The 27309-nt window shown below is 45.9% G+C and overlaps 1 protein-coding gene across 1 annotated transcript; it reads right to left on the bottom strand.

Annotated features, from left to right (window-relative positions):
• Positions 1 to 2056: 2056 nt before the first annotated feature.
• On the bottom strand, positions 2057 to 6984 carry LOC127774956 (phosphatidylinositol:ceramide inositolphosphotransferase-like). Its single transcript, XM_052301251.1, has 12 exons — positions 6723 to 6984; positions 6521 to 6610; positions 5112 to 5198; positions 4968 to 5036; positions 4620 to 4700; positions 4470 to 4541; positions 4287 to 4347; positions 4110 to 4212; positions 3895 to 3990; positions 3769 to 3815; positions 3533 to 3678; positions 2057 to 2526 (listed from the first exon to the last, which is right to left on the bottom strand). Exons 1-12 carry the CDS (start codon positions 6753 to 6755, stop codon positions 2434 to 2436), a joined length of 978 nt encoding a protein of 325 aa, XP_052157211.1. The 5' UTR covers positions 6756 to 6984; the 3' UTR covers positions 2057 to 2433.
• Positions 6985 to 27309: the final 20325 nt, after the last annotated feature.

Consider the following 27309-nt stretch of genomic DNA (forward strand, 5'->3'; position numbering starts at 1 on the left):
TGTGGCCCAACTCTCTCTGTCCTTAAAATCCTTAAAAAAGCCGGCCTCGTACAATATATCACATTTTAATATAAGGTTGATTTCTTTTGGGAGGGACAGAGGGAGTAGCAGGGGAAACCCATTTGGTCCATGTCGAAGCGCTCTTTTCGTCCCAAAATATAAGGATCCGGATTCGTAGTATTAGAATGTATCACATCCATCTAAAATCCCTTGTATCTGGGACGGACGGAGTACAAAGTACACGTGGTACAATCTTGCGACTAGAGATTGGAACTCCTGTGAGTGTTCGATTCAGTGCGTGTCTGGCATCAACAATACTGGAGTACATACTACCACCACCACCGTCCTTTAGTTTACACACTTAGGCCTTGATTAGTTACGGAAAATTTTTGGGTTTGATTCTCATATCGGATATACTAACACACATTTAAAGTATTAAACGTAGTCTAATAACAAAAACAAATTACAGATTCCGCTAGAAAACTATGAGACAAATTTATTAAGCCTAATTAATCCGTTATTACCAAATGTTTACTGTAGCACCATACTGTCAAATCATGCGCAATTAGGCCTAAAAGATTCGTCTCACAATTTACACGCAATCTGTATAATTAGTTTTTTTCCTACATTTAATACTCTATGCATGTCTACATTTAATACTCTATGCATGTGTATAAACATTCGATGTGACAGCGTAAAAATTTTTATTTTGGAAACTAAACTGGGCTTACACCGTGCTGCAGCCAGGACCAGATATAAATGCAAATTGGTTGCTGGAAGGCCACGGTGCCAAGACACGGCTACAGGTTGATGTTGAATTGTTGATGCATGTTGAAAGTATGGACGCGTATGATGAGATCGCGTGCTGTGCCACCCTGCGGCGGGGAAGAAATTTCACTTTTTTCAGTAGACTGTATCGTCCACTCGATTAAAACACCGAAAAAACAGATGGTCCCTCCTGCAGTTACTTCCAAGTTCATCCATCCATCTCTGATCTCACTCTACCCGTGTCACTCTATCCAAGCCGGTGATGTGAACAAAGCCTAATCACACACGCAGGGGCGGATTTAGCATATAGCTGATGGGGTCTAGGACTTTAGTCAATCTTTACCTATGAGATGTGGAGTATATTCTTATGTGTATGACCTGAGTCCCCACATTATCTGGAAAGAAGGCCTCCACTCTCAGTTTTTGTTACTATTCTTGCAATCTCTGTTTGAGCATCGAGGCGTTACTACCAAGACTCAAACCAATCACTCCCAATCCCCTCGATCTAATTGGCAATCAACAGAAAATCAAGATGAGGAACAAAATTTGATGCATTCTACGCTCGCCGAAAAATTCTTGCGCTTCCACAGCCCACAATGTGTCCAACAAGTAGCCACCTAGATGCCGGATGAGTCGCCACTCATGAACGCTGGCGGCCTGTGGTACTTCCTTCCACTACTCTCCGTCTAACAGCAATGTACTTTCCTATTCATCGGGTGACGTCGCATGTTGTGGCCGATCTCTGCGCCACGCCCTGGTCTGCTAATTCTTAGTGTACCTAAATCTTAAAACCCACCCTTCGCATTACGCTGTGTTTAGTTTTTGAAATTAGAGAGAAGTTGGGGGAAAGTTGGTAGTTTAGAAAAAAAAAAGTTAGGAGTTTATGTGTGTAGAAAAGTTTTAGATGTGATGTGATGAAAAGTTAAGAGTGGGGGGAGTTTGGTGTGAACTAAATAGGGCCTTAGTTATTAAGTTGTGATTCGATGTAATCCCTTCTTACGCTAGGTGACCCGATCAATTTTTATCCTCCATCCGCCTCTGCACACAGGCTCTCTGCCGTGCGATTGTTGCCTCCACCTCGACGCGGATAGCCGAGCTGCGCACACCATCGCTCTGCGCCCCCCTACGTCGCCGTTCGCGCGACGCAGCGGCAGCGCTGCCACGTGGTCTCCCGCTCCGCTCACCCACGCTGTCGCCGTGCGCGTCCGTGCCACATCGCGTGAGCGACACGCTCCAGGCGAAAAGCATGTGGGGTGGGCAACCAAAACCGTCGGTGAGTGTGCCAATATACGAATGAACAAACAATTGATCAGAAAGATTAAGCTGGCCACTATGTACAGCGACAGCTAGTGACTCCGAAGAACGTACTACGGCGGCCAAGATCCTGATTCCTGAATAGCGTCTACCGCCCGATTGATTAGAGCACCAAATCATCCATTCATTTCATTCGTTTTATCTGCGATCATGCTATAGTACCAGGATGGTGGATGAGCAGAAATCGACAAGGAAACCATGTGTAATGCTGCCTCTGCCGCTGGAATCTTGTTCAGGATGTGCATGCACTATGCAGATGGACCGGGCGGTTGTTCTCAATCCGCCCCCAGAGGATTCTCCTCGGGGTCGACGCGAGAAGACAAACTCCCGGTGGAAAGCAGATGCCGCGGCTCATGTACCACCATTGACAGCAGCGTCGGAGAGCGTGCTGTGGGCGTGATTGATGTCTTCGTCGTGCCTCCCGTTCATCTGCGCGCGCTGTCGCTGAATTGATAGAAACAGACACGTCAGAAAAAAAAAAGTGCAATGTGACAGGTGCAGCATGGACAGTTTGTTCCAGTATGCCTAGTAGATGGCTCCTCCAATCAAGATCGAGGTTTTTGTTGTAATCCCTCTCCCAAAATATAATACTAACCTAAAACCAGATTGAACGTATATATCCAGATTCTCGTAGTACTAGAATACGTCAAATCCGATACTAAACTACTCCCTCCGTCTCAAAAAAAGACAAACCCTGGTTTCCGTGTCCAACGTTTTACCGTCCGTCTTATTTGAAAAAATTATGAAAAAAATTAAAAAGACAAGTCATGCATAAAATATTAATCATATTTTATCATCTAACAACAATAAAAATACGAATTATAAAAAAATTTCATATAAGACGGACAATCAAAGTTGGACACGGAAACTCAGGATTTGCCTTTTTTGGGACGGATGGAGTAAGCTGCTACTAGGTTACGTCAAATCCAGATTATCTAAGTATATTCTAGGAAGTACTTCCTCCGTCCCAAAATGTAAGCATTTTTTAAGTTGGCACGGGTATTAAGAAAGTAGGTGAGAATGATTGAATAAGGTGTGTGATTAGTTGAAAAGAGAAAGTAGGTGAAAAAAAATGGTTGTGATTGGTTGAGAGGAGAAGGTAGGTAGAAAAATAGCTTCATTTTGGGATAAAGTACTGTGCTAGAAATAGCTATATTTTGGGACGGAGGTAGTATATTATTAGGATGGAGGGAGTAATTAAACTAGCAAGGGTTGTAAACAAATTTAGTAGTACTCGCTCCGTCTCAATAAACAAATCATGAGATGTGACGTATTCTAGTATAATGATCTGGGCAGGTTATCGCATCTCATAATATGTTTGTTTATTTTGGGACGGAGAAAGTAGGATCCAGCATAGTATAAAGTATAGGCAAGTTCATCTAATAGACAGGCTGACTGTACTAAGCTAGGCTTGTTCAGGGAGTATATAGGGAGAAGACTTCTACAATACCCGATCAGTAGGATCCCCATGGTTTCCGTTTAATAGCTTATGGAACTCTTCCTTCAGTCTGCTGTCTTTCTCCTCCTTCAACCTGCCATCCTTTTCCCTGGTACTCAATGGAAGCAAAGGTACTCCATTTGTACGATCCGGCATTTCTGTAAATATCTCAACAAAGCTTGTTACAAAGTGTTTGCCATACAAATCCCTGTAAAGGCGTAAGGCAACAAATGTGACAAAAATATAACCTGGGAGTTTGTTGTCCACGAAGAATACGACTAAATTAACGGTATACCTGCATGGGAAAAGTATGTGAAAAGAGAGGTAGTGGCCACATTATGACAATAACAAGCAAGGAGCTAAACTTATCATACCAAGCAACAACAACATCCACAGAGTAGTGTTTGCGAGAAGCAATTATAAGAAGACTCTGAACTATGGCCATGAACCAAGCAAGAAGCTTAACAAACCTGTAACAAAAGGTCCACCAGTTAAATTTTAGTGTTCAGGAATACACTCAGGCAAAGTTAATATTCAGGGGCTCAGAACTTGGTAATGTTCAAACCAGAAAACATTGGTAAGAACATACCTTTTTGAACCATATTTGTGGTATGTTCGAACAAAAACAAGAGTAAAAATCATGTGAGATGAAAATATCAGATCACCGCAGCCAAAAAGTACTCCATGAGGAACTGAAAAAGAAAAAAGAACTTGTGTGATCAGGAAAAATTCCTTGCGCAGCTGTCAAACCACAATAGAAACTTACAGTTAATCAGGAGCACTTCAAATACATTGTTGGGTGGTGGAAGAGTAGCCAACTTTGAGCCCTATAAAGGTAAAAGCTTCGGATGAGTGCTAAAATGAGTAATTGACAGGTTTACAAGTTTTCACATGTCCAAAAGCAGAGCAAGAGTGCATGTAAAATTCTTGGCTAAAATGAAAAAGGCACCTCACGACAATGGTAGTTTGGGCCCGGAAGCTGGGTGGAATAGAACGTAATGATTCTTAAAACCTGCGAAGCCTGAAGAAGAAATATTCAGTTACTTTTCAGTGGCATGCATAAACTATATCAATGGAAAAATAGGAAGAATGCACTCACAACTAAAAAGGCTAGCACCCGGCGCCAGATTAGGACAGTGTAGAATCTTTTGCTATGATAAATAAAAGGATGAAAAGTCCACTGCACATAAATATACTTGTGAGACCCAGCTTGATAAGTTGCAGTATAAAAAGGAATCACATAAATGCATGAAAGGAACTATAATCTTCAATATGTCATGACCAGGAATATGACCATCTCTCAACAGAGAATGATGATAGATCACGCCTATTATTTTTTTATTTATGCTTAGGTGTTGATATCTGAATGATCTAGTTTTTCTTGGTTATACAAATTATCAGTTATCAATTAAACAAACAGAAATAAGTAGAGTACAAGGATACATACTAAAACAAAGGAAGCGAAGATGGAAGCAAATATGCTCTCACTTAGATAACCTTTGTCTTGCCCAAGCTCCTAAAAACAACGGTAATAATTGGCTGTTACATATGCAAATTAATCGATAGCAAAAAGGATAAGTGATTTACTTACTGGAAGGGCCATAAATCCAAGGTCCTGCAGAAGTGGACCAGGTCGATGCAAGTAATGCACTCCTCGAGCAGCCAGCCCATGAATATACTAATTATAGGCAAAATATTGTATGAATCTCCAAAGTAATCCATTAATCAACTGACAAACACAGAAGAATAAGTAATCCTATATAACTAAATGCAGAAAAAAAAAAAGAGAACTGAACACAGAAAATTTCCATCACACCAAAAAGAAAAGGAAACAACAAACAATATTGATCTGTCAGAACTATGGTCTTCCAATGAAAGTTAGGAATTGCGATCTAAAACTGCATGAACTTATTGACCAAGATTTTCAACCGTTATGCTGTGAATGTGCAAGTCACATGACTTGAGTGCACACACAGAAATATTCTGTTTAGTGTTCAGAGAGACAGCATACTTATATCCCAAATGTCAAAGTAATATAGGAATCAGAGATTGGATCAGTGAGTGGTGGGTCAGAACTCAGAAGACACTGTCTACTATCAGCAAGACTGTATCACAGACAAAATAAGTTGGATTGAGTAGCATTTAAAAATAGTTCTCATGAACTTTTATTGTGGATTTATGAGAAAGTAATAGTAGTTACAAGAATACATCTAGGAAAATTCACAACATGCATAGTAACTATTATTTCCATGCATGACATGATAGTTCAGGCGATATACTGTTAAAAGAAACATAAACCTATATTAATTTTTAAAACAAGACAATGAGGATAGATTTAACATGTCTCAGAAAGGAAAACAGAAGACAGATGAATACAAGAGTATCAATCGACACAGATGGTGACAATTCACCTCTACAATGGCATATACCATGTAAGAGCGCGGCACTAGCTAGACAAACATTTGAACAAAGTGTTTACCCGCTCAATTTTCTTATACTGCTCACGGCCAATGAATTTTTCATGCCATGCATACAGCAGGACTGTTCCTTATTATGACATTCCATTGCAATTTCAAAACCGAAAAGGCAATCTGTGCCCAGGGCATCATTCATTCATTCCTTGAAACAGCAGCACTGAATCCCTAATCTACACAGACTACAAAGAATGCACTCCAATATACAACACAGAACACTTGTAAATGTTACTGACTACAGATTTAGTATAGCTATTTAAGGTCTCGCCTAGCAACCAAAAAAACCCCAAAGGCTAATCACATGGCTACTAAAAAACCCCAAAACGGCAACATTATCAACGATAACAAAGTGCAAATCGCGTTGCAACAGGGGGGGGGGGGGCAAATTTGGCAACCTCTCATCAACTCGGCATAAAAATTCTGTAACGCACTCCACCACTAGCAATAACCACATCACGCGCGAAATCAGTAATTCCACGCACACGACCGAAAACTAGTACTACTAGTAACAAACTGACGAGCTCACCTGAAACACAATTCCGGCGAGGAGCAATCCCCACTTCTCGCGCAGCAGCGAGAGCTCCACCGACGTCTCCGTGGTCACCTTCCTCCATACCTACACAACAAGAGGTGAAAAAAAATAAAAATCGCAAATTCACACGACGCGATCGACAAAGAAATCCACACTAAAAAAAGCACAAGATCGAAAAAAAAAACAGAGAGAAAACCTTGGAAGCCTCCCGCGCTATGTAAATCGTCATGGCCGCACCCCGCCGCGCGACCCCTGCTCCCACCCCGACCGCTGCAGCTCCTACCGTGCGACGCGATCAAGTCCATGCTCCGATCCACACATCACGCCACAGCCCGCCGCATCCCCAAGTCGGGATCGCCGCCCCAGGAGTAAAAGACACCGCCGAGAAACCAGAGAAGCGGGCGGAAAACTCGTTTCCCAACAATCTGGCTCCGCCTCCGGCGCCGGCAGACGAAGGCCGCTAGCTCCCTCACCTGCGCGGGGGCGGCCCACGCGGTGTACGGACGGAGGGCGGCGGTGGCCGGCGGCGGCGTGAGCACCGAGAGAGACTTGGACTTTGGAGAGAGCTGGAGGGGGGGGGGGGGGGGGGGGAGTTGTGGAGAGATCGAGAAAACGAGAGAGGAGAGCGATGGATGGTGGAAATATGGGAGAGATGAGGGGGTTTTATGAAAAAAAGGGGGGTGTTGAGGATGGAGCACGAAGGTCGTGGGGGGTTTTAACTGAACCTTTTGGGAGGAGGCCGTTTGATCTGGATGGACGACGTGGAGTGGAGCAAAACACATGACTTCGTGCTCTAAAAGTTTACTACCCTCAAATCCATCCGGACATCCTTATCTGTCTCGTTAAGATTCTTAATTTAGGGTTGGTTTGCTTTGTGGCCTAAATAGGCCTTACCAATTTTTATCAATGCCAAATTTTGGCAAGTTTTGGCATGTCTAATTTTGGTAAAGTAAAGTTGTATTTGGATTGAAGCCAAAATAGCTTAAGTTCACTATTGAAATGACCTATTTTCTTAGGCATACCAAAATTTAGCTTCAAACCAAATACACACTAAACACTATTGAAAATACCAAATATTGGTAAGTCTAATTTAGGCCTTAAACCGAACCAGCCCTTACTGAATTTCTCTGCTCTGCTCTTCTCTTCTACTGTTACTCTAAAAACGCAATCGTTCTATACTTCCATTCTCTTCTCATGCCGTATACCGTATTTTTGTGCATTTATAATGGTGCTACTAGAACTTATTCAGTCCACGTAACAAACACCGTGATTGAATTATGACGAAACACAAGCCACAAACCACAAAAGCTTTTCGTTAGACCGGCCTTTCGAAATGTAGTAGAAGATTCAGATGCAACTCTCCTGGTCTAGTGGAGTCGGCTGTTGCACGAGGCCCCACGGCGTTTTGTTGATAGAGGTCCAGATCAAATACCCTGTCCTAGTTGCGGATACCGACCCGAGCGACGGGTGGCCGGATCATGCTGCTACATGACAAGTCAGTGCTAACCTTCTCGCAAAGAGACAGATTCGTGCTTGCGTATTTTAATACTACCGTATAGTAGTATCTGCCACATGCAGTGATGCAGAGCAAAAAGGCCATCGATACTGTATCTCCTAGCAGCTGTAGCAGACTGAATAATGATCAGTCATGCCTCAATTACCGATTCCTCCCTAAAAAAACCTATTTTTATCTCTTTTTTATTATTTTTCTAAACAAAATAAACATAATTGTAATCTCCATACATATAATACTTAGTAAAAGGTTTTATCTTTTTATTACTACTCAATTGAATTTTTAATCGGAACCGAACAGACATCTTAAACCCACTTCGAATCAAAGGAAATTCATATGAATTTTAGAGGATTTCATTCCTATTGGAATTGAAAGGAATCTTAGGCCCCTTTTTTGATTCATAGGAATTCATAGGAATACTCATGGGTTGTCTGCTTGAATGTATTTCTTTTTTCTTTTTGTCTTTGTTACATGTTGTATCGCTAGTATGAGTTAATTTCTTCTTTGTTCTAGTAAAAAAAATACTACATTCATCTTAGTTTGATCATTTTTAGGTCTTTTCAAAATAATCGTCCTCTCTAACAAGTGTCTCTTCGTTTATTATTTGTGCAACGAGTAAATGTGTTGCATGGAATTAACCAATATTAGTTTTTGTTGGTGCAACTTCATGTAATATTTAAAATGTAATGCAATTCACAAGGCATAAAGCGATGTAGCACCTTGATTGATGATGATTAATTTTCGAATGATGAAGGTCTTGTTGTCCTTAGTCCCTACCTTTTTTTTAGACGATGATTATATTGGGATGGAGGAAGTATGCTCTAAACTTGCGTATAGATGAATTACTATACATTGAAAAATGATTACCAATAAGTCTTGAAAAGTTGAAATTATTGGTGATTTGGTACTGGTCGTTTTTTTTTTTTTTGCTATGGAGGCACAGGGCTTATTTAGTCTGGACGGAAGTGATGTGTTGCTTGCAGTACATATAAATGAAACGTGCATTTGTTGACTTTAAGCAATGGTTCACTTGAGCGCATGATCTGCTAGTTGCGCAACACGCAGATGCAAGGCTATGGGCTATGTGGCGTGAGAGTACATGTTCGATGGTTGCAACGGCTTATGCCGGGTGTGATGGGCAATTTGCACGCCACGATGAGATGCTTGTATTCGACGGTTTAATGAAGGATTATACAGCAAATGGAGAGGTGTGTATTGATTAATTACTTCGTGGCTTGGGGTATAAAGAGCACTAGGAATCTTGGATCTCTCGCAAGAACAAGTGACATGTTAGGTTGTTCTGTGACATGTTAGCGTCCAGTGGGAATTTAGCTGTGACAGTTAGGATAGAGGTAGGTTGGTCAAAATTCTAAATGCCAGAGTTACCCATGTGATGTTGAAATAGGAAAATATTGATGCCACGGCAAAAGGTCAGCTTTGACTGGTGCCATGCCAACAAAACCTGGTGGCCTGGCCCTCCCAATCTCCTACGTTGCCAATGCCAATTGCTACTACAAGGACAAAACTGCAATAATGAATTTTCTTGAGCTTGTTTGTGCAAGAATCCCAGTATGTTTTTTTTTCTATCGAAGTCAACAGGTTTTTAGCTTTGACCTATCAGAGGATACTGTGTCCAGTGTATTTGCATTATGAATTTTCTTGAGCTTGTTTGTGCAAGAATCCCAGTATTTGTTTCAGCATTGGTAAAGGGTGAGATCACAAGACACAGGACTATAAGCCGGAGTTGATTTCAATCTCTAAGGGGATGTCCCATCGTTATCTACATGTCACTTAAATAGTTATGAATTTTTTTAAAAAAATAAGTATCAAAAATGTATTAACATGTGATATATCACTCCACAAACATGCAAGTTTAAATTCAACTTCCACATCTCGTAACGAAAAAAAATCAAATTTGACTCTGAATATACGTTAACTAGCTATAGTTTAATTTGTTTTTTCGTTGCAAGAACGTAGAAGTTGAATTTGAACTTGCATGTTTGTGGAGTGATATATCACATTTTAATACATCTTCTCAATTTATTTTATTTTATTTTTTCATAACCATTTGAGTGACATGTAAATAACGAGGGGATATCCCCTCCCCTCGGGTAATCAAAATAGTTTCCCGACTATAAGCATATGCGTTTGGGTCATGGATGAGGCAGGGTGAGACGAGGCGTGCTCTACCTTTGAGGGTGTTTGGTTCAGCGACCGGTTGAATGAGTTTATATCTGAGGTTACGTTTGGTTAATCCTTTCTACAAGAGGATATGAAAGAGATTTATTCTAAACCTATTATAGTCTAAGATTATTCACCCTCAATCTACTCCATTCCCTTTTACTGCCAATTGACCAAACAAGACCTAAAAGAGAATACTCCTTTAATCTAGGTTGGTCTCGTCTCTTACAAACTCATGGATCGATTCAAATTAGTTTTCTCTCACTGACATATGGGTCATCTCTTAAAAACAAGACTATCTCATACGAAAAGGATAAATGGTTACATCCAATTAAAAACATATATGAGTACTCTAACCTGTTTCACTTCGTCTCCAAATCGAACACATGCTAGGAGAAAACACAGTGCAAAATACCCAACCAACATCAACACTGCTTCAAACAGAATAAGTATCATGTTTTTTTTATGTGTTTTTTTAGTGTATTGGTTAGTAATATGCTGATAACATGTGTAACAAATTGAAGCATGAGAAAAGGTATAACAAAATAGTTCTTGATGTCACGATGACAAAGTAGTGTTATTGGATAGAGGGGAAAAATGGGAAAATACAAAGAAACAAAAGGTCAGCTCACGAAATTGTCTGCCTAATTCTGACAGTCCTTATCAGCATCCAACATTGCCCGGTCAGCTAAGAGTAACAGATAGCAAAAGCCAACGTTCCAACAAATGGCATGTTCTCTCGCATGATAAGGTGGTTAACGCCCAATGGACAACCGAGTTTTTGCTAGCACAAATCCTATCATGCCCTGTCTGTAACTGTAAGTGGAACAAGTATACGCTGACGGGACGATTTCACCGGATCCAGATTTTGCTGCTGGTGTCTTAGTTTTCAATTTTTCTGGCCGGTACGACGGTACGCTCGCCACATTTCTGTTGTTTTTATACTTTCGTAAGTTACAACCTTATTACTGCTTTAGAAAAAGGAGTTGGTGCCGCTGGTATACCGTCCTCTCCAATCTCCATGGCTCACGTTTAACCCTCACGTTTGGCCTTGAAATATGCTCACTTCATCTCCAAATAAACAAACAACATATCCTCGGCTGCGTTGGAGGTGGCGGCGGTTTTGCATCGGCGGCTGCTGACGTCGGTGGCTGATGACAGCAGCAGCGGCAACGGCGGCCGGCTTGCGGCGGCCATGACTGAGGAGGCGGCGGCGACATCGGCGGATGCGGCAGTGGAGGCAGGGAAGGAGTCGGGTGTGAGGTGACGGCGGCGACAGTGAGGTGGTGGTGACCATGACAGTGGTGGGAGGAGGCATGGCGGCCTCGGACGGCTTGCCGAGGGCGTGGCAGACGGCTACATCGGATCGGCGCAGCATCGTTTGGAGGAGGGGTCGAAGACCAGCTTGACGCAGAGTGGCGCAGCCGATGGCAGTGGAGGCCGGCTCGACGCGAGAGGCGCGAGCGGCGGAGATGGAGGTCGGCTTGGCGTGAGAGGCCGGCCGATGGAGGGAGGCCGGATTGGCGCGAGAGGCGCGTCCGGTGGAGGAGGCTGGCTTGGCGCGAGAAGCGCGGCCGGCGGTGGAAGAGGCGACCTCGGTGCGTGGTGGAGCTGCTGGTGGGTGTGGCATGGTCTTCGGCGTACGAAGGTTGGCCGGCGGGAGGGGGGGCATTGGTGCAGGGGCCCCACATGTCGGCAGAGTTTGAGTGGTGGTGGAGCATTGGTGCGTCAGCCGTGGATTCGCAGGTGGGGAGCGGCGGGTGAAAACCCAGCCCGGTCTTTGCCGGACCGACAACGATGGTTAATTCCCCCTCCTGAGGGTGTTGTCGTGTTGTCTCACCCCTCAAGGGTGGTTGCCGGGTGAAAGCCCAGTCTTGGCTCCTTTGAGCGTTGACGGACGGCGGCGGCGGTTTTCCGTCGCTTCTTTTCTTGAAGACGCCGTTTTGGCACCCCCTTGCTGTAGGGCGATCTCGTATGTGTTCATTTGTTGGTCTAGCGGCGGCCGGTCACGCTTAGCAGCGGTCGGTCCAGTGCTAACCTTCTCCTGTCGTGTGTGTTGGCGCTGCCGGTGCGTGGGTGGTGGTATATTTTTTTTCTTTTTCCTGGTTACAACCCTCCAGGGTTGTAATCTTGTAATTTTTTTTCCTGCTCTATCAATAGAATATCGCACCGTCTCGTGCGGGTTGTTAAAGAAAAATTTAAGCTTGTTCTTTCGTATCACTATGTATCACATCTCGTTCTAGTTTTATTTATTTTAGAACGGATTGAGTACGTGTGAATGTGTTCAAAAATCAAAACCCGTATTTGTGTAAGCATCTGTATCTTACGAACAAGAAAACTGACGTTAGTTTAGAATCAGGTTAATGCATTACAAAATGCAAAAAAGACTGTGGGTTGGTTTGGTTTGTGGCCTAAATAGGCCTTACCAATTTCTGTCAATGTCAAATTTTGGCAAGTTTTGGTATGTTTAATTTTGATAAGATAAAGTTGTGTTTGGATTGAAGCCAAAATAGCCTAAGTTCACTATTGAAATGACATATTTTCTTAGGCATGTCAAAATTTGGCTTCAAACCAAATACACACTAAACACTATTGAAAATACTAAATATTGGTAAGCCTAATTTAAGCTTTAAACCAAACCAGCCCTGTGTTTCGGAAACAACGTAACCTTAGTTTTTTAAGACAAATTACCAGGCCAGTTATGTCCGTGAGACAGTAATTGGTCCGAACAAAATTCTCTTATCCATAAAACCTCATCTTCCGTAGGCTTGTGCTTGGGTAGCAGTTCTAAAAAGAATAAGCCCCTCCCTCCATATAGGTTTAATCTTGTTTGTATTTCCGCAATACCAGATATTATAACACCCTAACTATTAGAACTGGTGTTTAACTCTCTCAGCGGTTTACGCTAACGTGGCTTGTTAGACTAGTCCAACCAACAGAGTCAGCATACTAGCCCCACATGTCAATGTCCATTTCTCTTCCTCCTCCTCCATTCTTTCTTTCTTTCCACCCTCGCCGATCATCGCCGTTATCTCCCCGGTCCGCTCCTCGCGTTACTCTCTGGGTGAAGTTCTCGAGCTCCAGATGGCGCCCTTGATCTGGCATGTCAAGGAGAAGCAGAAGTAGCCACCACGGGCAAGGAGTGGTAGCAGCAGAAACATCCCGAGCAGCAAGGAGCAGCAGCTCGCGCGGAGCAGGTCCCACCATCACGATGGTGGGTGGAGTAGGGAGCTAGCAGTAGCGAGCATCGACTTCTCCCTCGATCTCACCCCAGCAAGAGCTCAAGCCGTGAGGTTGACGGCTCCTTCCTGGCGGCGCGTGGGGCAAGCAGAGCTCGACCTTGGAGCAGCTTAGAGCAAGGAGGGGCCGTCGAGGGTTGGCTTCTGCTTCTCCATGGCTCGATCAGGTGGGCTTCCCAAAGCTTTTGGAAGGTTCTCGCCCAATCGATTGGAGACGAGGGAGCAGCAAATGGCTGCCACGGTGCTCACCAGCCTCGCCACCACGTCCTGTGGTGTTGTCCAACGGTGGACACCGCACAGGCCGTCCCTTCTTCCTCCTACCACAGGGCAATGCTCCTCGCTGACCACATCCTCCACCGCTGCTGCAGCAGATCCCTCCCTCTCCTCCGCTGGCGGTGATGTCAGGGTGAGGCTGCCCGCCCAATTCTTCCTCATACCACAGGCAGCGCTCCCTACGGACCGACGCCTGACTAGCGCGTTTCCACCGCCGCAACGGATCCCTCTCCCTCCTCCGGCGGTGGCGATGCCATAACAAGACCATCGGGGCCAAACCTGAGTTGTGTAGTTGCGCCGAGCATGAAGGAGAAACTAGATTGACTAGGGAAAAGATAGAGAGGGGGAAGAGCGTTGATAAGTGGGTTCTGTGGTTTTTTAATTTTTTTTCTTGTCACTTACATGTGGTCCACACTTATAGTTTGTATCTAGACTATTGCGTCAGTACAGATGGACCAAGTCAATGTGATATGTTAGCAAGCGATCCCGGACTAGTTGGATCGGCTGGTGTTTGATCAATGTCTGGTTGTGGCTGGTGTTCTTTTTAGCAAAAATGGAAAGAAATGTGTGTATTTAGTAATCGATGCATGAGTGCATGACTAGCGAGTTCAGAGTGCCATGCCCTAATCAGGCTATCGCAGGACTTGTGAATAGAAGGGAATAATATCATACATGTATATATGTGAACCGCGGTTCAACCGCCTAGGCCACCAGTCAATCGGGTCACCCACCAGTTCATTTTTTTTTACTATGAATGGCGGCATCGGTGACGACGGAGCGGAGATACAGCATGAGGAAGAGTCACTGATGATGGCACTAGTATCTGGGAGGGGGGAGACACGGCGTGTGGAAGAGCCGCTAATGCTGGCATCGTGAAGGGGGAGGAGGAAGGGTTTGACAAAGGGCTTGGGAAGGCTTGGGAAGGAGGCATTGTCGCGTCGACATCCTCGAGGTAAGGAGGAAGGGCAGGGGGCTGCGAGCGACAGTGACCCCAACATCTGTCTAAAAAAATGTGGCCTCCTGAGTCCACACTAGTTTTACCAGCGGAATGGGCCCAAAACGGAGGTATATTTGGCCTACGGACCATCCATTCACCATTTCTACATTTACCCTCGAAAAAGATTTGGGTTGGTATTTTACATCTGTATTAGGCAAAAAACAGAGCTTCCAAGCAGACTCTGAGGAAGTGAAATTAGTTCGGTTTTAATAGGCTAAGGATGAAGATATCCGGTATTGCAGATCAAGAATACGGATGAGATTGCAACTATATTGGAGGGAGTCAAGGTGGACTTATTCTGTTCTAGAATCACTTTACAGGCCCAGCTTACCGTACATTCACACATCAGAGCAACACGACAGCCGTCCAAGTCGCGGCCATGCGTAGCAGAGGGCCAGAGCCCAGACGCCAGCCAGACAGGCAGCGTCGTAGTGCGATACGGAGCTTTGCCACGAACTCTCGTAGTCCCGTGTACTCCCGGACCGGAGCAGTAGGGGTTCGGGAGTAGTATGCCGTGCCGTGCCCGACGGGGAATGCATGACCTGACAGTAATAGTACAACCCACTAATAGCTTCAAATCATTTATAGTCAATACAGGGGCGAAGCTACAGCAAAGCGTCGGGGTCAGTAGACCCCGACGATTTTCCACAACCATCGTATATTCTGTTTATCTTATCAGCCATGACCCCGGTATAGAATACCATTAGACCCCGATAGATTGATTAGTTAAAGGCAATTGTGATTAACAACAAAGAATGACACAACAAAACAGAAAATAGCTAAGCTAGCTCGTATGCATTATATGCCAGCCCAGCCCACATAATGAGACAACGTTTGGATGTGAGCCCACAAGGCTGGCAGCCGTCTCCACAAATTCAGTATTCCTCCATTGTGATGAATTTGGAGGCGTAGACAAGATTTTGTAAGTAACCGCTACCGAACCAAGACTTTTTTTAAAAAAAAGAATATGCCATAGTTGATTTTGTACCATCTTATGTATAGTCTGGTGTTCTTTTCTTCTGAAGATGAGATGAAGATTAAGTTTTTTGCGCAAAACAAGGTGGTATTAACATATGATTGATTGAGTTTTAATTATTACAAACTTGAAAAATGGATTAGTATGGTATTTTAGAGCAACTTTCATACAGAAAGTTTTCACACGAAACACACCGTTTAGCAGTTTGAAAAGTGTGCTACGAAAATCTTAATCTTCATCCAACTTTTCTTGGAGAAAAGAGCGGGACCTTAGATTATTACAAGCTATAGTCTATTGTTAGTATTATTAGTTATTAGACCCTGGCGATTATTTATCCTGGCTTCGCCCCTGAGTCAATATAATAGTCAATTCATACAATATTTGCTTACTACACTATTAATACATGGTCCCACATATCATACACACAATACGTCTTAGAGTTCGTGCTACAGCTGACTAGGGATGAAAACGGAGCGGATACGGACGGATAATGCTCATATCATATTCGTTTTCATATTTTTTACCGGATACGAAAACAAATACGGATAGCTCGAATACGGAAACAAATACGGATTATCTCGAATACGAATAAGAATTGAATATGATCGAACACGAATACGGAAACAATTTTTTCTCGGAACACGAAAACCAACTCAACTTCTAATAGAAACAAATATCAACATATATAATTTTTATATAAAATAAGGTATAATTTATAAATATTTTTTAAAATTTAAATAATATTAATAGTATGTACTAGTGTTAAGAGATAAACTACTATTAAAATCTATAAAGGTATATTGAAGGTTATAGAGTTAGAAAGATATGGGGTATGTCTCATGGGTCCTGCGGATATCCGAATAGCACTGTTCACCGGATATCCGAATTATTATCCGCATCCGACGGAAACCCTGGTACCATATTCGTATTCATATCCGGGAGAAAATATCCGTATTCGTATCCGTATCCGAACTATCCGAGAATTATCCGATCCGAAAGGTATCCGTATCCGTTTTTGTCCGTAGTGGACGGAAACTATCCGCTCCGTTTTCATCCCTATAGCTGGCTATAGATATGTAGCCCGCTACTATTTTCTCTTTTTTTTTTATCTCTTTAAAATATGTTTATAACTGGTTTATAGCCTGCTATTGTAGTGAAGACGTGCTGTGGGCCCGCACACCATGAGCCATGACACCGACTACTGCCGTTTGGTGTTTTACCGTTCTGGGTTTTCGCTCGCATGGTGCCCACGTAGAGACGATAGACGAAAAGAATTTGAAAATGTAATTTTATTTATCATATTTTGCATTTATATACCTGTATAAGATTATTTTACAAAAATATATCTAATCCGCGTGGAATGGTTGCGCGGGAGCGAGGGCGAACCGCAGACTCGAGCCAGTCAAGCGGAACCGGGATGCGCGACTGAGCCGGTCCCGCATGGCTACACTGCGGGATCAAGTCAGTACCGTGGCGCCGAAGCAAGGGAGCGATGGCATCGGGGGAGCGTGGCGGTACTGCATAACGGCGGCGCGGCACTGGCGCGGTCCCGCGGTTCCAGCGCGCGGTATCGAGCCAGTCTCCGGCTCCGTGTGTTATTCCGTGTTAATCCCCCAATTTTTTCCAACTCATCTCCTTCATTTTCCGCGCGCACGCTTTTCAAACTGCTAAGCGGTGCAATTTTTACAAAAAGTATCTATACTAAAGTTGCTCAGAAAAATCATATTAATCTATTTTTGAAAAAAATTAACTAATAATTAATTAATCATGTGCTAATGTACTGCTCCGTTTTCCGTGCGGACATGTATTCACGATTTGGGAAAGGGCGTGCGTATGGGAGCGGTAGTCCCGCGCATCCGCCATGTGGGAGAGAGGCCGGTCCCACGCATCCAATATGCAGGAGCGCTCCGGATCTGTGTGTTATTCCCCTAATATTTCCAACCCATCTCCTTCCTTTTCCACGTGCACGTTTTCAAACTACTAAACGGTATATTTTTTTGCAACAAATTACTCACATATTATGGAAACGCTCTATTAAGAGAATCCGTTTCAATTTTTGTTGTACTCAGGATGTTTCACTACGTATAGATCAAATGTTGCAGTGAATTAAAACATCTCGCTATTTGCTTAAACATTTTTTATATATGGTAAAACAACACCCGATTTTTTGAAAACCGTTTGTTTCATACGTTGTAGCAAAATGTTCCATGAGGTGATTTGGTTGTGTTTCATTTTTTTTAAACGATTGAACATTTTCGATCTACTTAGTGAAATAATTCCGATCTACTTGGTGGAATAGAGCCCGATTAATCGGGCGTCCGATTCGTAGTCACCTCGGAAAAACTCTTATACGTGCAATGCGCCGGCTCTTCAACATCAGATCCGAAAATGCACCCTTCCCAAAAACTTTTCGGCGAAAGGGGGTAACTATATTTATAGCGCCATATTTTTCACCAACAAATAGTCAGCATGTATTTACATTGTAAGTCCCTAAATTACATATGTAATTTTAGTGTATTTACAATGTAAATTCTAAAATTACATATGTAAGTCTCTAAATTACATATGTAATTTTAGTATATTTACAATGTAAGTTCAAAAATTACATATGTAAGTCCTGAAATTATATATGTAGTAGTTTTTTTCATGAAAACACATGCTGACGAGATGAGAAATTTGAATTGATTGGCTTCACGATGCAACACGAAACACGTAAAGACGTTCCATGCACATGTGTAGCGCCCGTTCCGTCGTGGCGCCTAGCGGGAAAATTAAATTCTAAAAACCCTATTTGCGAAAGTCGTTTCTTTGCTTGTTGTCTGTGTGCGTGCCAATCTCTGATCTCGAATCCCCGATCCATCGTCGAATTCAAATTTCAAATCCAAACCTCTCCCAAATTCCGTCCCCTCTGAAAAAGTCTAGTTTGCCTCCCTCAGGTTCAGTGGGCCGATTTCCCTCTCGGCCCATCTCTCTCTCTCTCTCTCCCTCAGCTTTACCCTCGCTCTGCCCATGCGCAGCACGCGCGTGCGCGTGAGCTGACGCCGAGCCGAGCCGAGCGCCATCTCCTCTCTCTCGTTCTCTCGCTCTCCCTCTCCCCGTCTCTCTCCCCGGCGACCCCCCGCCCGTGAATTTCGAACCCGCGCGCTGTTGCTACGCGCGCGCGTGCCCACGCGTTCGCCGCCGTCGTCAGCCGCCTGCTGCCCGTGCCTGCGCCGTCCGGTCCCGCGCCCTGCCACGCTGCGCCTGCGCCGCGCCCTGCCCCGCGAGCCAGCACACGTGCCCGAGCCGCGTCGCTCGCATCCGTCCAAAACCCGAAGACGGAGCTCCCGCTCCCATCCCTCTCCCTTCCCAAATTGGCATGGCGCGCGCCTCCTTTCTCCCCTCCATTTCTCCCTTTCCCCTCTCGGCCCAGCCCCTGCTTCCTCCGTTCGGTTCCCGCACCATGGACGCAGAGGAGCAGCCGCCCAAGCCATTGCCCGCGTTTGACCGCGCCCGTGAAGCCTATCTCTTCCCCTCGAAGCTCCCTCGCACCCTAGTGTCGCCCAAGGTCGGTTTCCGAACCGACATTGCCGCCTATAAACCCGAGCCCCTCCCCAAACCAATCTCCCCCGTTTTCACCCTCGCCATTGCCGCTCTCTTTCCCTGTTTCGTCGTCGCCGTCCATTGCTAAGCGTGCCGGAGGAGCCGGCGCGTTCGTGGACGCGTGACGTGGACTCCGGGCGCTCGTCTTCTTCCTCTTCCTCGGCCCGAGGCCGAAACGATCACGTTTCGCGCCGTCGGCCATCGTCACTGCGCCCCTTCACCCCGTCGCAGTAGTGCACTCCCCGTTCTCCCTCCTCGTTCCCTCTCCTCCCCTTAGACTCGGGTAGTAGCATGACTAGACCCCCGTAGCTAGCTGGCGTCGCCCCAAGCCTTGCCGCCGCCCGCTATGTGCTCGCCGCCGTCGCCGCCCGACCTCGATAGCGCCTCTCGTCGGCGGCCTCCCTCGGTGCCTTCCCTCCTAATCCAGCGCAAGGAACGGACTCCGGTGGCCGCGTAGATCCTCTGGTCTGGAGGAATCGAACTCCCGTCGCGCCGTCGCCCTTTCCCCCTTTTCTCGCCGCCGGATGCCGCCGCCGCAATCCGCCGCCGTCGAGCATCCCCCGGCGAATCTGAGCCGTTGGCTCGTCTCCCCTCGTCCCGTGCTACCTCCCGGTGTGCTCGCTTTCGCCTGTATCGCCGTGGTTCGCCCCGCCGTTCGCAGCCGCCATCCGCCGTCCGTTCCGGCCGATGCCTTCTTCAACCTCCCGCTGGCCCGCGTGGCAGCCACGTAGGCGCCACGTCGGCGCCACCTCGGCCGCGACCAGGTCAAGCTGACCCCGGTCCGCCGCTCCCCTCCGCCACGCCCGCGCGCGCGGTCCACCGTGATCCGTGAGGCTGCACGTGGGCCCGCCGCATCCGCACCCACCGCGAGCCGCGCGCGTGCACCGCGTCCCTCCCCTAAACCCTAGCGCGCGCCGCGTGCTCCCTCCGCGCGATGAACCGTGTCACCAACAAGCGGGTCCCACTTGGGACCACGCGAGGTGAGCCCGGTCCACCGGCTCCCTCTCTCCTCCCCTCCCGCGCGCCCTACTGCGCCGAGTCCTCTCGGGCCGGCCGGCCCATTAGCTCGGCCGAGCCGCGCCTCTTCTCTCGGGCCGCGCCCTAGCCGCCCGAGGGAAGTCTACTCGTCCTCCCTCTTTCTTTTCTTTTCAAAAGGATTTAAATAAATCCTTTTTCCTTTAGATCAAAAATCCAATAATCTTAGAAATTCAATATCTTCTCAACCGTACATCCGATTGACTCCGTTCAACTTTCAAAAATCCTCAATTCTCGAGATCTATCCAATGGCACACATAGAGGTCAATAATAGGGCTTTATTTTTATCGTTTGTTGAGTTCTCCCGTTTCATGTGTAGTTTCGGAGCCCGAAGACCCGCAGTGCGAGGATTTCGAGGATCAAGCTCAAGATCTCGAGCAAGGCAAGTCACCTTTGATCATCTTGCACCTATAATTTAAATCTAAGTATTTCTTTTCCGCAAATATTGCATGAATAGGTTTAACACAAGTATTTCGGCCATGGCTTGCGAGATAGCCTGCCGGCCCCAACCCTAATTGCTGCAATTATCCTCCTTGAATTATTGAACACTTAAACCTCCTTTGTCGACTGTTGTGCTTCGATGCACGGGCCTTCGGGCACGCGCATCGGAACACCTCCCCTCAAATTTAAAATATCCAACGATGGGTAAAACTTGGGGTTTTACAAAAGACTTGGAAAACCCGACACCTGGGTCGGTGCTTGCGAACTAAATGAATTTTCAAAATCGCGGACCGGGGAACGTACCGGGAGTACGGTTTCCCGCTCTTGCACTTAAGGACCGTTTCCTTGGAATTTCATCTGAACATAAGACAAGTGCGACCACATGGGTGTAATGGGACACCCCGAGAGACATGTGGATTCAACGGGGTGGTGCCGGGGAGAACCCCCGGATTTCCTGGCACAGTATGGTCTGGGACCTAACCTGGTGTTGGTCTGGGACCCCTCTCGTTGGCATATGGTGAACCTGTGTCGGCTTTCGAAATGCCTTGTCATGAAAGCCTCAAGGTCTCTAGACATGGCCGTTCTGCATGGGCTGGGTGATCCGGGTTAGTAATGTCGTGTGGGTAAAGTGTACCCCCTCTGCAGAGGTTATTAAACTGTTCGAACAGCCGTGCCCACGGTCATGGGCGGATGTGAGGTGATTCCTAGCGTAGTTTTGTTTGACTACTGCTTTGTGAAATTGTTGTTGTGGAATGGGTTCGATGTTTGGAAAATCTGCGGCTGATGGGGTTAGCCAGGCCCGGGTGGCTGTTTGAAAGCTGTTGGCCGGGTGCCAACCTTGAATCAATTCAAAGATTGATACATTGCACATACTCCGACCGGACGAGACACACTGTCACATCCGTGTCGTTTGAGAAGCACTCACTTAATTGTTTCAAAAAGGAGTTTAAATAAAATCAATTGCAAAAACAACAGCCTTTTCTTTGAAGCCTGCATTAAACACTTAATTCCCATGGCTTGCTGAGTACTCCTGTACTCACCCTTACTCTATAAAAAATAATCCCCCCAGTTGCTGAAGAAGATGAAGTGGATCCCGCTGACAAGGAGTTCTTCCAGGAGCAAGTCGGCTACGATGAGTTTTAGGGTTTCGGTCTAGTTCCCAAGTCGCGCCTGTGATGATTGGTCCAAGTCTTGGCTTCCGTTTTCCCTTTTGTAATGCAGTTATGAGCTCGGGATCTGTCCGCAACCTAACATGACTGTACTCCTACTCTGTAATAAAGAGACCTCTGTTGTTGTGATATTCTGTCTTCCTGTGATACCAATAATGTTTCCTGGGACTGCTATCGATTAACAGGTTAATTTGGAACGTCACGAGCTAGTTCCGTTCGAGACTAGTTCAGGGCGTGACAACATGCTATTGCAATCGTACACTAATCTTAAGGGAGATCAATTGAACAAGAAATCTACTGTGATTACTTACAAAATGTGTCGATATAATTATAGCAACACCGCGGCGAAAAGCGACGTCGCCTTCTATCGATCGTAATGTACGCACGACGCTTCCAGCAAATTAACAACGGGACAAGCCAATCCATGCAGCACGCCATACTTGATCTATCACAACTTCGCAGGGAATCGAGGATAGCCGAGGCGTGAAGCAGACGCGACCCGGGCCGCATCCATCCATCTGCCCCCGCGCGCCGATTCCTCGTGCTCGTGCGCGCGACATGCGGGGCGCGTGTCCTCTGCCACCCGTCCCGTCCCGTCCGTGCGCGCGCGCGATTTCTTAAAGCCGGCGACATGCCGTCGGCGGGTGCACGACAGCGACCGCCGACCGGGGCCAATCCGTGGCTTGTACTCTTGCGCCACCGTTGGCCCCGCCGGCCGGCATGGCCGCGAGAGGAGGCTATTTATCAGTTGCGTCTTGGCAATATATGGTGTGTTTTCTTGCTTTCTGCAACAATGAGAGCAAGTTTAATAGTATAGCCAGTTACTAGCTTCAATTCATCTATAGACAATCCAATAGGTCATTCATATAATAGTTACATACTGCACTATTAATATCTGGTCTCACCTGTCATATACACATTGCGTCTTGAAGTCCGTGCTACAGCTGCTATTCTCTCTTCTTATTTATTTTCTTAAAATATATTTGTAGCTGACTTATAGCCTACTATTGTACCTGCTCTGATGATCAATCCAGCACCGAAATGGAAGCCATCTTTAAATAAGCAGATTGCTGGATGGAGCCCATCCGTGCACCGTGCCATGGTCCATGCGTCGCGTTGATTAGCGCTAGCTGCTGGTCGAGCCGACTTGTGTTGCTTGCAGCGTCCGTCGACGGCAGCTTAGCGCGCGCTGGCACGTAGAGTTGCCTTATTAATGTCGGGGGTGGCTCGCCATGTTCTGCGACAGCAGATCGAAATGAGAAGTTAAGAAACCCATGTTCGGAAAATGGATTGCCGCGTGCTCGAGATCACACTGGCCGACAGGTGGGCCTCTCAGTTGCATTCCTCAGCTATGCTCTGGACAGCAGTGCCTGCCAATTGTGTCAAACGGTCAAACCCCATCCCGAAGAAAGCTTAAAACAAACCCTTTTTGCACAGTAGACCATACATAGGCACATAGCTACAGTCTGTGAGTAGATTAGATCATTAGAGTACTTTGTTACTGCACTAGTGATCACTGTCCTAGCTTAAGAAATCACCCTCCTTCTAGTACGCACAGCTGTCTTTCTTGACAATATCTGTACTACTATGTGTCAAAAATACAGAGAGAACATGAACACTTGTCCGTAACATAGAGTAACCCATTTCGGCAAGTTCGGTAATATATCCAACCACTCTACATAAATCCGTTTGGTTACATGTGTTACTCTATCTCATATCTGATGCTTTCTTAGGTGGTTAAGCTATCAACAAGCTACCTGCTCACTTGAATCAACAGTTCCTCGACGCCAATGAGTAGGCGGTTGGGAAGAGCCAATTTTATCATGTTTTTCAGCCACACATGAAGTAGAATCCACCGATTCGTAATCATCTATAATCGTTTTTACGCGCTTTGCAACTAGACAAAAATCGTATTGGAGAGCAATGCAATTCCCCTTACATTCTCGTCCAATAATCTAATTTGACGATCCAAAAGAAACCAAATCCATGGGGAGGAGATATAAAACATAGTTCAGCCCCATAATGCAATGCCCCTCCTGTAGATATTTTTTGGTCACCAAAGACAATAGTGTGGACCCCTGCAGGGTCCTCAAAGGGAAAGGCACCAGAGTTAATTAACTGGTTGTCTTACTAGATCCTAGCTGTTCCTCTGCTGACAGTGGTTGTGTTTGTGTATCTCGGTCCCCTCTGCATCCTTCCTCGGTTTAGTCCTGACGAGGAGGGCAAAAAAAATAACCCAGCCACTACACACCTGCTGGTCCAACAGCTAGAAACAGCTAACCGCTGCCCCAGCAAGCCGGTGAACTGTCATCACGCCCAGATCCAGGGACATTCTCTTTTCGCTTTGTCGGCGTCTACTCCATCGATCTACCACACCCTGTTCATACGCATTTGTCTCGGTTGCCGCCATCCGCCACCAACGTGATACCTGAAAATTTTCATTCATACGATGAACAGAGCCATCTGCCATCTACTAATCTAGTTGCTGAACAAAGTCTAACAGAACCTCCTCCTCTCCCAAGATGGATACCTTTGAACAAGTTGAATGTATCGGCCTAGCTAATAATGTATGATCTCACTGGAGAATTAGTTGCCGACAAAATTATTAAGGATTAGTTACGACTTCTTAGGGGAGGTACAATAGCATGCTATAAGCCAGCTGCAAACATATTTAAAGCAGATAAATGAGGAGAGAGAAAAGCAGCGGGCTACAGATTTATAGCCAGCTGTAGCACGGACTCCAAGACGCAGTGTGTGTATGACAGGTGGGGCCATGTATTAATAGTGTAGTATGTAACTATTGTATGAATAAGCTATTAGATTGACTATAAATGAATTGGAGCTAGTAGTTGGCTATACTATTAAACTTGCTCTTACCGGTGTGTGCAACCATATACTCCACTTATCATATATATATATATATATGCGCGTCGGAGCGAAATTTTGCAGGGTGGTTGTGATCTCTCCGGTGTTTGTTGTTATACAGACGTATGTATGTTCATACATAATGTTGCCAAACGGCAACCGAATTTCACACATGCTTTCAAGTTTCAGCAGATGTTGGTTATCGAGGGATTGGTGGGTGAACAACACAGAGCAGAAGAGAGCTCTACGTTCCAACAAACCATTGAACAAGTCACTGTATCTGAACAACGCCAAACTATGGGGGTGTTTAGATGAGGCTAAAACTTTTTAGCCCATGTTACATCGGATGTTTAGACGCTAACTTGGAGTATTAAACATAGACTAATAAAAAAACTAATTTCATAAATGAGAGCTAATCCACGAGACGAATTTTTTAAGCCTAATTAATCTATAATTATCAAAAGTTTACTGTAGCATCACATTATCAAAATTATAGCGTAATTAGACTCAAAAGATTCGTCTGGCGAATTAGTCCGAGATTATAAAAATAGGTTTTGTAATTAGTGTATGTTTAATACTTCAAATTAGTATCCAAACATTCAATAAGATAGGGACTTAAATAGGCCCTATACATTTTCTTTTTCTGCAAAAGAAAATGAAAACGTCGGCCGGTTGCGAGTGCGTGCTGAGGCAATCAATCATACATTCGAGTTCATTCAACTGAGCACAATCAGTGGCAAAGCTTGCTGCAAAACGGGGGTCCCAGTCGTACTACCGTCCTATGATTTGTTAAGGCCCTAATTATAGAATCTAGTAAGAGACAGCGGAGACCAAAAGAGTGCAGGCTGAGCACTCTGCCCTCCATTTGCTAGCAGAGGCAAGGCTCTGTGTAGATGATTACTCCTTTTAACAATTCGATTATACAGATTACTGGAACTTCACCTTCGATTTAACAATTCGATGGTTGCCACAGCTATATTCATCCATGTGACGACCTAGGCTTAGAGCAGATAGATAATGAACGCCCACCATCAGCCTGACCAACGGAGCAGCACTATACATTCGTGATACGGAGAACTACTCCTTTATTTATGTGCCCCTATAGCCGGAACATTTGATTACGTCCGCACAAAGCACGGTTCATGTACATGAAAATTGCAGGATAAATTGCACCGGACGGCAGCGACATGTATCCTCCTCTCATGTCAATTCGCTCTGGAAGCTCGCCAATTGGATTTGGGCCCCTACGTGAGTCTCCGAAAGTTTTTACTTCCACTCGTTCAAGGAGTGTGTAGTTCGCATCCGATGTCCATAGTGAAGGTGCAACAAGGCGTAGGGATACTAATAATCTGTGATTACTCAACTTGTGGTTTGAGATGTAGAATATGTGCAAGTGACCAGTATGCAAATAGTACTAGCACCATACAGGCTAGTAATACGCTCGATAGAGTAGGAGTACATCTTAAGCTAGGCAGGCAGCAAGCATTTCTAAACTGATTGGTCGGAGCTGATTAAAACGGATTACAGGGTGGTGGCCCCACAACACTAGTCCAGTTTAGGTTGCCAACCCAGTATCGCCATTGGTTCATTGGCTAGTACTAGTAGCAAGCCGAGACCGGCCGGTGGTGGTGGCCCTCCTCACCAGCGCCTCACCTCGGCTCTTTTTTCCCCTCCCCCCGCCGTCTCGTCCCCAACGTGACGGCCACATGGGCGCCGGTTGCCCCCCACACCGATCGATCGATCGATCAATCCACCAGCTCACTCCTCACCCCCATCAGGTGCGCGCAACCACCTTTCCACCGATCACGACGCTCCCCCATCCCCGTCTGCTCGGCTCGGCGCAGCGCACCCACACCCACGCCGTCGTGCGCGCCACCCGAGCCCGCAAGGCGGAGGAGGTAAAAACTGGGATGGGATACCGTGCGGTTTACCCCAGCGGGAAAAAGGGACAAGATCATCGTAACACGGCCCGAGGCGAGGAAGAGAGGGGGTCTACTTTCGGGGGTCGAGTCGGTGGAACCCGAGGGCGCTTTCTCTTGGAAACACGCCTGGTGCGCCATGCGACGCAACGCAATGGTGAGAGACGGACGGACGGACGGAAACATCGAGCAAAAAGAGAGGAGGGCTTTGGGCCTTTGACCGGGTCAAGAGAGGAGAGGACGCATGCAAAACACAGAGAGCAGAATATAAACCGGCCGAACTCATGCGCCCATGAATACGCATGCCAGGGCCAGTCCAAGAGGAAGACGGGGGATGATGACATGATCCAATCCAAAATTGCTTTTATGGCGGGCAGTGGAGCGGAGCGGAGCGGAGCAAGCAGAGGCTCTCCCGCCAAAACTCTTCAAGGCCATTAAAATCGGCAGAGGCAGAGAGCTACTATGACGGAACGGACGGACGGATGGATGGTGATGGCTCCAGCGGCTGAGCCACCCATTCCAGCTAGACCCACGCTGGATCCTGCGATCGAGCTAGCCGAGCCAAGCCTGGGACTCTCTTTGGGGATGCGTCG

Source organism: Oryza glaberrima, chromosome 5 (genome assembly GCF_000147395.1).
Source record: "Oryza glaberrima chromosome 5, OglaRS2, whole genome shotgun sequence".
NCBI lineage: Eukaryota > Viridiplantae > Streptophyta > Magnoliopsida > Poales > Poaceae > Oryza > Oryza glaberrima.

Excerpts from the sequence above, each read along its gene's own strand:
- LOC127774956 (XM_052301251.1), bottom strand. The coding sequence starts at position 6,755 with ATGACGATTTACATAGCGCGGGAGGCTTCCAAG. Across the intron at positions 4,213-4,286 it reads TGAAGTGCTCCTGATTAACT|TTCCTCATGGAGTACTTTTT; the intron begins GTAAGTTTCTAT and ends TTTCTTTTTCAG. Across the intron at positions 3,991-4,109 it reads CACAAATATGGTTCAAAAAG|GTTTGTTAAGCTTCTTGCTT; the intron begins GTATGTTCTTAC and ends CTTTTGTTACAG.